At 37.1% G+C, this 12,540-nt stretch overlaps 1 protein-coding gene across 1 annotated transcript in view; it reads left to right on the top strand.

Moving 5' to 3' along the window:
- The window catches only part of LOC107668384 (partitioning defective 3 homolog B-like), a 319,469-nt gene that overhangs the window by 101,215 nt on the left and 205,714 nt on the right, over positions 1-12,540 (top strand). The window contains exon 6 of the mRNA XM_016460232.1: positions 2,629-2,708. Within this exon, the coding sequence (XP_016315718.1) occupies positions 2,629-2,708 (80 nt within the window). The remainder of the gene's footprint in view (positions 1-2,628; positions 2,709-12,540) is intronic.

Here is a 12,540-nt window from a genome sequence, read left to right as displayed (position 1 = left end):
TATATATATATATATATAAAATCCAATAATATTTTAGGCATACAGTAAAAAAAAAACTAAACAGTAATATTATTGTACAATATGTATCTCATCAGACTATACAACTAATTCAGAAGGACTGTCAAAGCAGAAATTTGAAGAATTAGATTTGATTTTAATTACAAGATGAATTACAAATAAAATATTAATATCAAATTTTTTTCACTGTATAAATTTATTAATAAAATATATAGCTTTTATCAGAGAGATTCAGAAAACGATCATATCGAGAAGAGTGGATTCAGTCTGCAGTGAGTCGTTTTAAAGATGTGTCACAACGAGAGTCTTGTTAAAAAACAAAAAAATTTGACCATCGTGTTAATTGTTATATCCAATATTCGCCTGTTTCGAAGGACATTGACAATGTTTTATTAAAACATTGACATATTGTAGAGAGTGATCCCAACCTCAAGAAATGTTTTGACAAACCACCTCGTTTAGTGTATAAGAAAACACCTAATCTCCGAAATATTTTGGTCAGAGCTAATTTGAAACCTGCTCCTCATTTCTTGAACAAAATACCATATGGGAATTACAGATGCGGTAACTGTCAACAGTGTAATTTCACATAAGACGTCGACCTTTACACATCCGCACACGGCTAAAAATTAAAAAAAATCGAGGCACTATTTCGTGTAAGACTGCTAATGTCATTTACCTGTTGCGTTGCCCCTGTGGTTTATGTTATGTTGGTAAGACTAGCAGACCTCTGAAAACTCGCATTTCTGAACATCGATGTGCAATTAGACATTGCGATCCAAAAAGTCCGGTAGCACAGCACTTTGCAGATTCGAGACACTCAGTTTCCACTCTTCAGTACATAGGCATTGAGGTAGTTAAGTGTCCGCGTCGCGGAGGTGATATCAAGAAATTTCTTTTACAGTGTGAGGCCTTTTGGATTTATACACTAGAAACATTGTCCCCTGGAGGATTAAATGAGGACTTTGATATTCGTCCATTTCTTTAAACATAAGATATCTATTTATATATAATAAACGCTTTGTGGTTATTGATTGTATTTATGTACGTAGGCAGGCATCAATTAATGTTATTGAATAATACATTGAGAATTGTATTCTTGTATTTTTTATTTTGCATAGCTTTATATGTTTTGTTTTGTTTGTTCATTTTTTTTTTTAATTGGTTTTTCTCCTTGGTTGATATGTCATTGTTTTGGTATTATTATTATTATTATTATTATCATGTTAATATTGTACGGTCATGTGACCTTTGATCACCTCGAGGTAGGCCTATAAAGATTGGTACATTAGTGATGTTCATTTGTCTGATGAAGAGCCTGTGTGCTTGAAACGTCACGTGTTGTTGGGTATTTTTATCTCAAATATGCAGTTGCAATATCACCGGTGAGTCATCTGGGGTCTTGTGTGCTGAGAGCTCTTGCCCACATGCGAGGTTAAAGGCATTTTAAACTATTGATGGCAAGCAACAGGTCTGAAAATGCATGCGGCTTGCTTGAGGGAGGCAGCAGACTGGAATTTACACCGCGTCATCATGTCAGAGCCTCTGACACCCAGACAGCCGCTGTTTGCTGTGCAGAAAAAGAACAAAATATTCCTTTAAAGCTTCTTGAAATGCTGTCAGTTTTTTTTTTCCTCCCTCACTCTCGCAGGGTGCTTGACGTGCCCCTGCTCCACTGGAGTGTGAATAAGTGAGATGTAAACTGTGTTTAACTCCGGGTTCAGAGTCCGCTTCAGCGTCTGAGCCGGGGGAATGTAACTGATAAGACAACAAACACTCATGTCCAATCATGAAACACAGCACACTGGGCTTAAGAGGAGACAACTATGAACAACGTCACAACACATTTGATGTCCATAATGTGATGTATTGCTGGGAGACAGAATATATTAAGTGAGGAGTATTTCGTTTCAACTAAACAGCCATTGTAACCAATTCAACCCCTAATGTACAAGAACTAATTAATTACTCTAAATAATAAGCATGTCTTCCACACTGTTTTTTCTTTATGGTTCTCTGTGTGAACAGCAGGATCCGCTTCAGCGTCTGAGCCGGGGGAATGTAACTGATAAGACAACAAACACTCATGTCCAATCATGAAACACAGCACACTGGGCTTAAGAGGAGACAACTATGAACAACGTCACAACACATTTGATGTCCATAATGTGATGTATTGCTGGGAGACAGAATATATTAAGTGAGGAGTATTTCGTTTCAACTAAACAGCCATTGTAGCCAATTCAACCCCTAATGTACAAGAACTAATTAATTACTCTAAATAATAAGCATGTCTTCCACACTGTTTTCTCTTTATGGTTCTCTGTGTGAACAGCAGGAGGAATATTTACACCGTGTAACATTATAGATGTCCTTCCTTGCACTTTGATCAATCTAATGCATCCTTGCTGAATAAAAGTAGTAAAATCCTGCCCAAAACATTTGTATACATATTTAACAATACATAAATGAATTCACATATATTTCAAAAGTATGTATATATAATGTGGTAAAAATATATTATACACTTTCATATTAGTATATATAAAATAACCTATATATCGTAATAGTATTTTATATTATATTTAATTTTGTGTGTTTGTGTTTCAGGTACTCCTCTGCTGGTACGGAGCAGTAGCAATTCTGCGCTTGGACCTCCTCAGATGGAAGATGGGAATTGCAGAGCCATGGTAAAACTGCGCTGACACACTCCTCAACGCTCTTTCAGAGTCCTGATCTCATGTCATCACATTAGAATGTAACATTATTATACATCACTATTATGTCTAATGTTCAATCAATGTACAGTATGCTGCTATAAATACTTACAACCTTACTGACCCTGCTGAAAATGTCAGCTAAACATGACATACAGGTGGTTTCCAGCTCATATAGCAGTTAAAAGCACCACACTGCATCCTATTGATCTTGTAAGGTATGTTTTCCTGCTGGTTTTTGCCTTCTACTCATCGTGACTACATAATCAAACTGATCTACACAAAACAACCAGCTGGAACCAAACTGGTCTAAGCGTGGCTAAGCGTTTTTTTTTTTTTTTTTTGATCATTGATTTTGGAAAATGTCTTGATCACTGAGATTTTTCCAAATATATTAAACATGGTTGCACATTAAACCTGGATAATGTTGAGTTATAATGTATTTTAAATGTATTTTATGTACATGTTAAAGCAGCAGTGTGTTTTCCAAGCCACAACTGGTGTTTAGTGCTGTTTTCAAACACGTTTCCAGACACATATCACCTTTAAAATAATATTCAGCTGAAAACATACTTAAACCAAAGGGTACTCAGTGCATTGCAGCTTATTCTTAATGAGAAAGTTTTTTTTTTTTTTTTTGTGGTTATTTTGCAGAAGGTCTCAAGGTTTCCATTAAAGCTTCCAGACTGAAACCAGCAGCGAGAAATTGATTCACTATTTTGTGTTCTTTCATAAGCGTCCCTTCTCTTTTGTTGCATTTTCAATCATTTGCTCACTTTTTTCCCTTCTCCTTCAATAAAATGCTGATTTAGAATAGCCTCAATGTTCTGATGAAATGGCATATGAGCAGAGCTGTATCGCTACAGTGTGTTTAATGTATTTATGGAGCTTTGTGGAGTTAGTGAAGTATAGCCATTTGTTTCTCTCTTACGTGCTCTCTCTCCCCCCTGGTCTGCTTAATGGACTGTCTCGCTCTCCCCCCGCCTGCTTAATGGACTGGCTCAGAATAGATGGAGTTTTTTATGATTACCACTCTGCTCATTCAGAGCCTTTTATTGGAACATCGTGGATGGCTTTAATGCACTTCACCTCTCTTTCTTTCGCTCCTCTCCGTCCGTCCTCATTCTCGCTCTGAATTTCATTTTTTATTTCGTCTTTTTATTGTGTTTCTTTTTGCTTTACTCTGTTCCATCTTCTCTTGCTCTGTACCTCACCACAGGTTGTATATGGGTTTTGTGTGTTTGTTTGTGAAAAGAAAGTACTGTTTTTTTTCTTTGCTATAAATTTGCTTTGTCTCCTAGTGCACCTAGATTTAAGGCCTGCTCGCACCAAGCAATAAAACAAAGTGACACAAAACACAGACTATTTTTGAAAAATGCTTTTTCACACTGATGCCATGAGTGTGATAAAAAATTCTGGCCAGTAAATCAAGGCAACATTTGTCATTTTTGTTTAGTTTTTTTTTTTTTTTGTTGTAATGATTAAATATGATATTAATATTAATTAACCCTCTACCGCATGGTGTAGCCATATGGCAACATACTCTTTGTGTTCATTTCCTTGCCACTGTCTCTTTAAGAGAACATTCTCGTTTTTTTTGTTGGAAAGAGAAGACCTTAGTCTAGCCAATGATGTGCTTTGATTAAGTTATATGACATGCAGTTTCTTTTCTGTGGCGAGATTTCTGACAGACTGCCATCTCTTGTCGGTAGTTGCTGAAAGCAAACTAAAACGTCAGTAACAAACAAGGACCAGTCCGTGTCACTTCTACAAAAAAATCTATAATTTTTATAATATAATTTTTTCCCCTGGTTTTGCTCCGCTCTAAAATATTCAGGTATTTGATCTGATAGATATTGTTTTCTCTGAGAACTTGTGACATGTAGCTTGCCCAAAAACCAACATGATAACGTTCTGTTCTTCGAGGGTCATACTGGAGATATTTCTACACTAATAAGTGTAGTTTAGATCTTTTAATAAAAAAAAAAAAACTTCCAGTAAATCTTATTTGTCTAGAATTTTTTTTATTGAGCGAAGAAAGACAAAAATCAGTATGTTCAGAAAAAGGTTACTTCATAATCCCAAAAATGTTTGTAGCCTGTCTGGAGGAGCGTAACATCTTTAACATCTTGCCATACTGAACTTTAACACTCTGCAAACAGGCTTTTACATGTAGTAGTGTCTGAGTGACTGATACAAGTGGCCGACAACACGCTGGAAATTAATTAGTGTTTTCTCTGTTGCTCTGAATGGTTTTAGGTCCAGTGTTTGATTTATTGAAGATTTGTGTGTTCTCCATGCCTGTTATTAGCTGAGATCAGAGCAGAGGCATTCCTTCAGTATCAGGTAGCATGGAGGGGCTTTTGGATAATTTATGTGTCTGATGAGAAACGTTTCTTTTGTCTGCACACCCTCAGACGGACAGGAAACCTGCTGCAAGACACCAAACTTCAGCACAACCTGACAGATAAAGCCTCAGTACCAAGATGAATGAGGTTATCCTTTTTCCTCTGGGGTCGGAAGACCCCAAGCATCTTACACCCCCAGCTGTCCCTGAAGGGTTATGGGAACTCCCTCTCTTTCCGGGTGAGGGGAATGTGAAGCGGAGAGCGGAACCTCAAGAGTATAATGTGCTCACTCTCACACACCTATATCAGTGTTCTGGAACGCTCCACAAACATTCCCAAACAGACTCTTCCTCCCTGTGCAACCTGACTCCAGTGCTTCAGCCTCGGTCTCTGTCCACAAGACCTTTGCTCTCTTCCTTTTGTTGGATTGGCCTTCTTCCTTAGATATTCATTACACATTAACTCAGTTTTCTTGGGTGCCCTCACACCTGGAGCCATCCCCGTTTCCTCTTCTCTTATGCTGCGCCATGCTTCCTTCATCTCTCCCTTCATTGCCTGTGTATCATTTAGCAGCCGGCTGGCTGACTCCTGTGTTTTCATTGTATTTAAGAAGCTTTATTTCCTGCAGGGCTTACAGCACCTGTGGCACATCAGAGATGGAGGTTCTCTGCTCTCTTTCTGTCAAACAAACACGTAAACTTGCAGACGTATCTCTTTCACAGATACACACACATGCAGATAATAGGTTGTGCAGTGGAATATGGAAAATGTATTTGGGCCAGATGGTGGGTTGCTGTCTTTACAGTTTCACCTTGTTCTGATGTGTGGAGAGGGTAGTATTGCATTGCTAGACTTTTGACTAATAACATAATTGCAGACACAATCTTCTAGCCAAAATCTGCCCACTTAGACAGGATCAAGAAGAAAAAAGATTTCTGGACAATCATGTGACACAGACTTGAGTAATAGCTACAAAAAATTCAGCTTTGCCATGACAGGAATAAATTACATTAAAAAAAGATTATAATAGAAAACAGTTATTTTAAGTTGTAGTAATATTTAACAATATTACTGTATTTTTGATAAAATAAATACTGCCTTGGTCGGCAAAAGATACTTAAAAAAACAAACAAACAAAACAAAACAAAAAAACAATTACAAAATCTTACCAACCCCAAACATTTGAATAATAGTATGCCATATACATATGGCAGTTGAATGGAAAAAAAGAAAAGACAAAAAGTGTATAGACTTTGTAAACTTTGTTTTCTGTCCATGGAAAAGTAATACGTTCTGATTACTTCACAGGTGCCAATAACCTGCCAAAAGTGATTAGTTGTTCTTCAGCACTGTATTGGGTCTTTTTCATGAAACACAACACACATTTTTGTGTAGGTTGTTCGTAAACGCATTCTTATGTAAATTGTTTGGGAGAATTTGCTTAGCAAATGCTCTGCATTTCAGAGAGCTCCTGTCTCATGTTGTTTCAAACTGTGGTTTGGTCCCAGTGGTTCAGGCTAGTAGAGCACTTTTCGGCCAGTTTAATAACTTGAAAGTATGATCTTGTAAGAAAAAGCCACTTGAATCCAACATAGAGGATATTCTAGCCATGTTTATTTGCTTTTAAACATCTCAGACAAAACGCTGAATATCTTAAAAAAAGATATGATACTGTTCACAAACTTTGGCAAATAAGTCAAACAAACAAGTCAGTCATTTTGGAACTGGCAGTTTCAGTCTGCTCTTACTGTTTTTGTGTGCAGTGAGATCGTGTCATCTGAGGCTATATTGAAGAGTATTCATTCCATAATATTGCTGTGCACCTTTCCTGCACTTGTAGCATGTGGAACGCAAACCATTTTGCAAATTATTATCTAAATCCACTTTAAGAATCATATTTTTCAATTTGAAATCAGAACTCCAGAGGATGGAGACGGCAGATAAGGTTTGTAATCTTGGAAACGGTCACTTGCGGATACATTTCTTCAGGTATTAGTCGTGAGAGACAGAGACTCCTCGGGATATATTTGTCCTGTGTGTCCTAGTCTATTTTTATGCCCTCTGAACGTCCCATAAGAACCAATTAGTTATGTGGATTTGTTTTTGTTTTTTTCTTTGCTGGTTGTTATGTTGGTGGTCCGAGTGTGAACGCAGGGAACTCACCCTGCAGTCCCACTGGCCAGCTCAGTGTTTCCAAGAGGGTCAGCCGGCAGCACACCCCTCTCATCTGGGAATAGAGTGTTCACTTGTTGGTGTTCATACAGAAGTCCAGTGTCCAGTGGCAAAGACCACACTTTTTTAAAGTAAAATAAACATTTATAACCTTTTTGTTTTGTTTTGGTCTGGTGTTTTTGTTTTGTTTTGTGTTGTGTTGTTGTGTGTTTTGTTTTGTTTGTTTTTGTGGGAGATGTAAAGCTCAGAAGACTACTAAAAAAAAGTTGGTTGTTTTTTTTTTGTGGGAGATGTAAAGCTCAGGTGACCACTCAAAGAAGTTTGTTGTTTTGTTTTTGTCGGAGATGAAAAAGCTCAGGACTACTCAAAGCTTTTTTTATTTTTATTTATTTATTTTGAATGTATTTAATTATATATTTTATACAAAGAGGGGGAGAAAGTAAAGCTTAAAGAACTGCTAGCAAAAAATTACCAGCTCGCTCAATATATATATATATATATATATATATATATAAATGGCAGTTGTTCATGCAAAAGTAATATGTGCTGATTAATTCACAGTTGACACTAACCTGCAAAACTACTAGTTGTTCCTTTGGTGTTTTGTTATGTGTATTGTTGTGTGTACTGTTGCGTTTGTTTTATTTTTTATTTTTTTGATACATGGCAGGGGGAGAAGTAAAGCTCAGAGGACTACTCTTAAAAAAATACTCACTAGCTCAAAATTCACAAACACCTTTTTTAATCGCAAAATACCTAGCAATCTCACTTTACCAGATAATGGGCATTCCTCCACACCTGTATCCAGCAGGATTTGTAGTGCAGGTTCAGCTCTTACAGCACGCTCTAGAATATCAGTAATGCTGAGTGACCGGCATAGTCGAACCCCTCACATCTTGACTCTGTTTTCACTGTGTTCAACTTCAATAAAGAAATATGGCAGTATTAGTTTCACATTAATGTCAGCCATGAAATTTAATGTGTGATGTCACTGCAATGGTAGTTAAAGACCACAGGTGACATTCTGACCTCAGCTCACACAGAAAGACAGAATGTGTAATGCATAAGTGTGCTTAAAATACACAAGTTGTGACCTAACAATCTTTACTTCAACAGTATGTGACTTCTGTTGACATATTACTACTGTCAAAGGGTATAAACCCGTCATAAAGCTCAATTTTACATCAGTGGTTTTGTACTTGAGTGTGTGTTTTTGCATCCTAGCATCCATCTGCATATAGATGTGTTGTTTCCATTTGTTTGTGAGACACCTTGTGACGACACGGCCTGAACTTGTGCCTGATTAGCGCAGCCTCACTCTGTCTTAGACTCCTGTCTGTAGTGTGAACTCTCATACACTCTCTGCGCTTTCGCAAGCTTCTTTAAAATGACACTCAAAAGGGATACATGATCTCAAATTAAAACGGCTCTGCTTTTAATCCAACAGCCTCTCATTCACAAACCCCCAATTAACATCAATTTCTCTGTCTCGCTTTCTCCCTCTTTCCTTCTCCCTCTCTCTCTTTCAGCCCATTGGGTGTAATTAAACTGGCACTTTTCATTGATGAAGGCTTATGTACAGCTGGAGAAGGTATGTGTTTGTGTGTGACAGTAAGAGAGAGAACCTGAACAAAGAAAAGCCAGGCAAAGAAACCTAAGAAATGTGGCAGGAGACCATTACTGGGATTTTTCACTCCCTGTTATTTTGCCATTCCCAAGTGAACAAACTATGCCCACATGCTAAACATGCAGTAGCTACAGAATTTAACGTAATCTCCACCCCTTCCTATGAGTTTTACAGGAAACTTTTATTTTCTTGGTCTTCAGAAATCATAGAGCTCAATATTCATCGTAACGAATGTTCACAACATGTTGTCGGCAATAATTTAATGTTAATTTTACCTGCCTGAACATTTACCTAAAATAGGAATAACTTCTTTAGAATGCAGTGCAATAACAACTCAAGTCGTACCTAGTTAAACTGGATTGCAGGTGATTAGTGAATAAGATGCAGGTTTTTTGCACTGAAATATTGTGGCACAACTGTTCAGTAAATCCACTCGTTTGTCTGTTTGACTGCATAGATGTCTATGTAATAGCTGATCATGTGGGCATGTATGGCTGTTTAAGTATAACAATATAATATATTGTTTTATATATATATATATTGTATTTCAAGTATTTTTTCAAATTAATTTTAGTAATTAATTTTAATTATAATGCCCATGTTCTGGAATTGAATTGTTTTTTTTAAAGGCATGTTCAATTATTTTCTGAATGGCCTAAAGTTGACTAGGTTTTAGAACAGCCCTTTCTTTCTCTTTGACCTACCATTCTTCTTCATGGTCTTTCACACATCTCCACCTCTCTCTTTCTTCTTCTCTATTGAACCTGTCTGCTCTGCGTGTTCCTCCTCCTGGCTGTAGGAACATGTGCCGTGTCCGTAATAAGTGAGTGTGCCAGAGAAATGACAGGGTTAGAGCTCACTAATGCACTCAGAGTTGCACCCTTCTATACTGAAAACCACCAGAGAGGGAGGGAGATGGACAGAGAAAGAGAGGGTCCTCACTACTCTATAACTGATTGAGGTAATAGGCCTTTGTAATTGTTCAGATTGTCACTTGCCCTTTTCGGCAGAAGTAAGTGGTTCGAAAAGGGAGAGAAACGGCCCTTGGGTTTGTCCTCACCTCCCACTGAGGAGCACGGGCAGATATTTTAAACTTTTCAGAAAAATACTCTTCTCTCTCCAAAGACAAAAGAAGTGCTGAACTAACCCATTTGAAAGGATCTTAAAAGCCAAATTGGTGGGTGTCAGTGATCCAGAATTTCCCGCAGACTCTATTTGAGCTTTCACAGGCCATTATTTTAAGTGATTTTGAGATGTAATTAGTTTGGACGCAAAAATTATTTTGGATAATTATTGCCGTTTTATTCCAGCATTTAGTTGGTCATCTTTAACTAATGGAAGTTTAATCACCACTAAATATCCAGTATATTACCCAGCCTGAATTCCACGTTTTTTTTTAAATTCAAACTAGCCAGTATCTTAACAATAATACGGATAGATTGCTAATCACTTCCAACAAATACTGTCAGCATTTTTTTTTTTGAATACGTCAATTTTGGCTGATACTAATGATCATATTGTTTCATATACTGATAACATGACGTCTGATATTATACATCTGCACACTGTTGCTTTGTTAAATAAAACACTGATATATAGATATTTATATAGTAAAATAATTAAGAGATATGTACAATCACAGCGAATCATATCTCAAAATACTGTAAACCCTGACATAGTGTTCAGGGGGAGGTCTTGTATCACCCTGAATGGATTTATTTTGTGACTGCATTTGACTAACTATACATTATCCTGCTTTTTGCATCAGCTATTTGCTAAATTAATACATATGTGGACATGAAATATTAATTTGAGTTGAAATGGTATTTTATTCTCACTTGTATATTAAAGGGATAGTCCACTCAAAAATGTAAATTCTGTAATTATTTACTCACCCTTATGTCATTGCAAACCTTTATGACTACTTTCTTCTGCTTAATATAAAAGAAGATATTTAAAAAAAAAAATGTTGGCAACCAAACCTTCCAATGTATTACAGAAAAAATAGTCACAGGTTTGGAGCGACATGAGGGTGAGTAAAATTATGCTAGAATTTTGCGATAGTGCCTTTATTGACCAGTACCAAAATGGTCTTAAATGTATTGTGCATACCTCATTATCAGTTATTTTCAAAACCAAGTCTGTTTTTTCATGTTTACATCTCATGTAAGCTTTTCTGCTCTATGATCTGTCACATGCATGTTTATTTATCTGTCTGTGCTGTCTGTGCTCGTCCTCTGGGGAGATCTCAGCGACTGCTAATTGCTCTGGGAGTATTTTTTTGTATCTTGAACCTTGTGGGTTTAATAGTCACCAAGAAGTGATACTTTAAATGTATCACTTGTTGGAGCTGTGATGCCTCTCTTCCTGTGGGAGGTGTGGCAAGTTTGTGTGTGTTTGATTGTAAATAACACCACGCTTCCTGTGAGGTATTGGTTATATATTGTTGAAAGAGGTTCTTTCCGTCTTTGCTCGTGGGTCACCTGCTGTGTCGATAGGAATAGACAATTATCCATACAAATCTGGTAAACTTTGATCTTTGACCCTTCTTTGTTCAACTGAATAAGGTTTAAATGAATCATTTTTAATCACCCTTAATCATTTTGCCATTGATTCCCCATATATGTTAGCCTAAATTAAATCTCTCTAATTAATCTGTCAGGTATCATTAAAAATATCTTCATTGATGATTTGAAGATGAACGAAAGTCTTATAGGTTTGAAATGACATGAGGGTGAGCAAATTATGACACAATTTAAGTAATAGTTAATGTTTACCACATACTAAATGCACTGAATGTAATAATGTATAGGTGTACATTTGAAACGATGCTGCTTATAGTCTGATAACCGTCATCAGCTTGATTGAGTAATGGGAGCAGATGTCTTCTTTTTGAAAACAGGTGTATGTGATGTTTGCCTTGTTTCAAACGATGAAACACAAGCAAACTCTCAAAACCCTCTCAGCATGTGGTGCGTATCCCATCATACCCTCCAGTGTGTTTGCTTCCCCTCTTGGCTCTGTCAAGGCTGCTGCCTTCTCTTTGTTCGGCACTGTTCCATTACTGCCAGCTCCATCTGTGTCATTCATTAGATGAGGGTCAGCGCGAGGAGATCAGGCACTACGAGCAAATAAAATCGGTGATATGCTCATCAGATCATCAGTCAGCCGCTAGATTAATGCTTTTGTTCTTTAATTAGCAAAAGCGTCAAACCATGACTCAAACGGCACAAACTAATCATTAAAAATGAGAAGAGAATGAATGACAGGCGCACTCTTGTTTTAATGTTTTTTTTTTTTTTGGGGGGGTGGGCGTTTATGTAGCTTGTTCGTGCCCATTAAAAAGGTGTTTTGTGTGTGTATTAACAGGGAACAAGCCATCAGTTGTCACTGTTCGGTTAATTGTTTACGGTGCCTTGTCTATGAAGGTAGGCGTTCTGGAATAACTGCACATGCTGGTAATGTCAGCTTTCAGGAGGGTGATAGGATGAAGAGTTAACGATTGTAGTCTTTTCTGGGTCGACACTTGAAGATGCTTTTACCCTGCAATTTTTTATTTAGTGCCTTAACCTCTGTTTTCAAAGCTACGTATTTTGAAACATGCCATGACTCTCTCTCTCTCTCTCTCTCTCTCTCTCTCTCTCTCTCTCTCTCTTTA

This window comes from Sinocyclocheilus anshuiensis, unplaced genomic scaffold, assembly GCF_001515605.1.
Source record: "Sinocyclocheilus anshuiensis isolate Anshui unplaced genomic scaffold, SAMN03320099.WGS_v1.1 scaffold1237, whole genome shotgun sequence".
Taxonomy (NCBI): domain Eukaryota; kingdom Metazoa; phylum Chordata; class Actinopteri; order Cypriniformes; family Cyprinidae; genus Sinocyclocheilus; species Sinocyclocheilus anshuiensis.
Note: the sequence above shows the minus strand (reverse complement) of the source record. Positions and strands in the feature narration are given on the sequence as shown.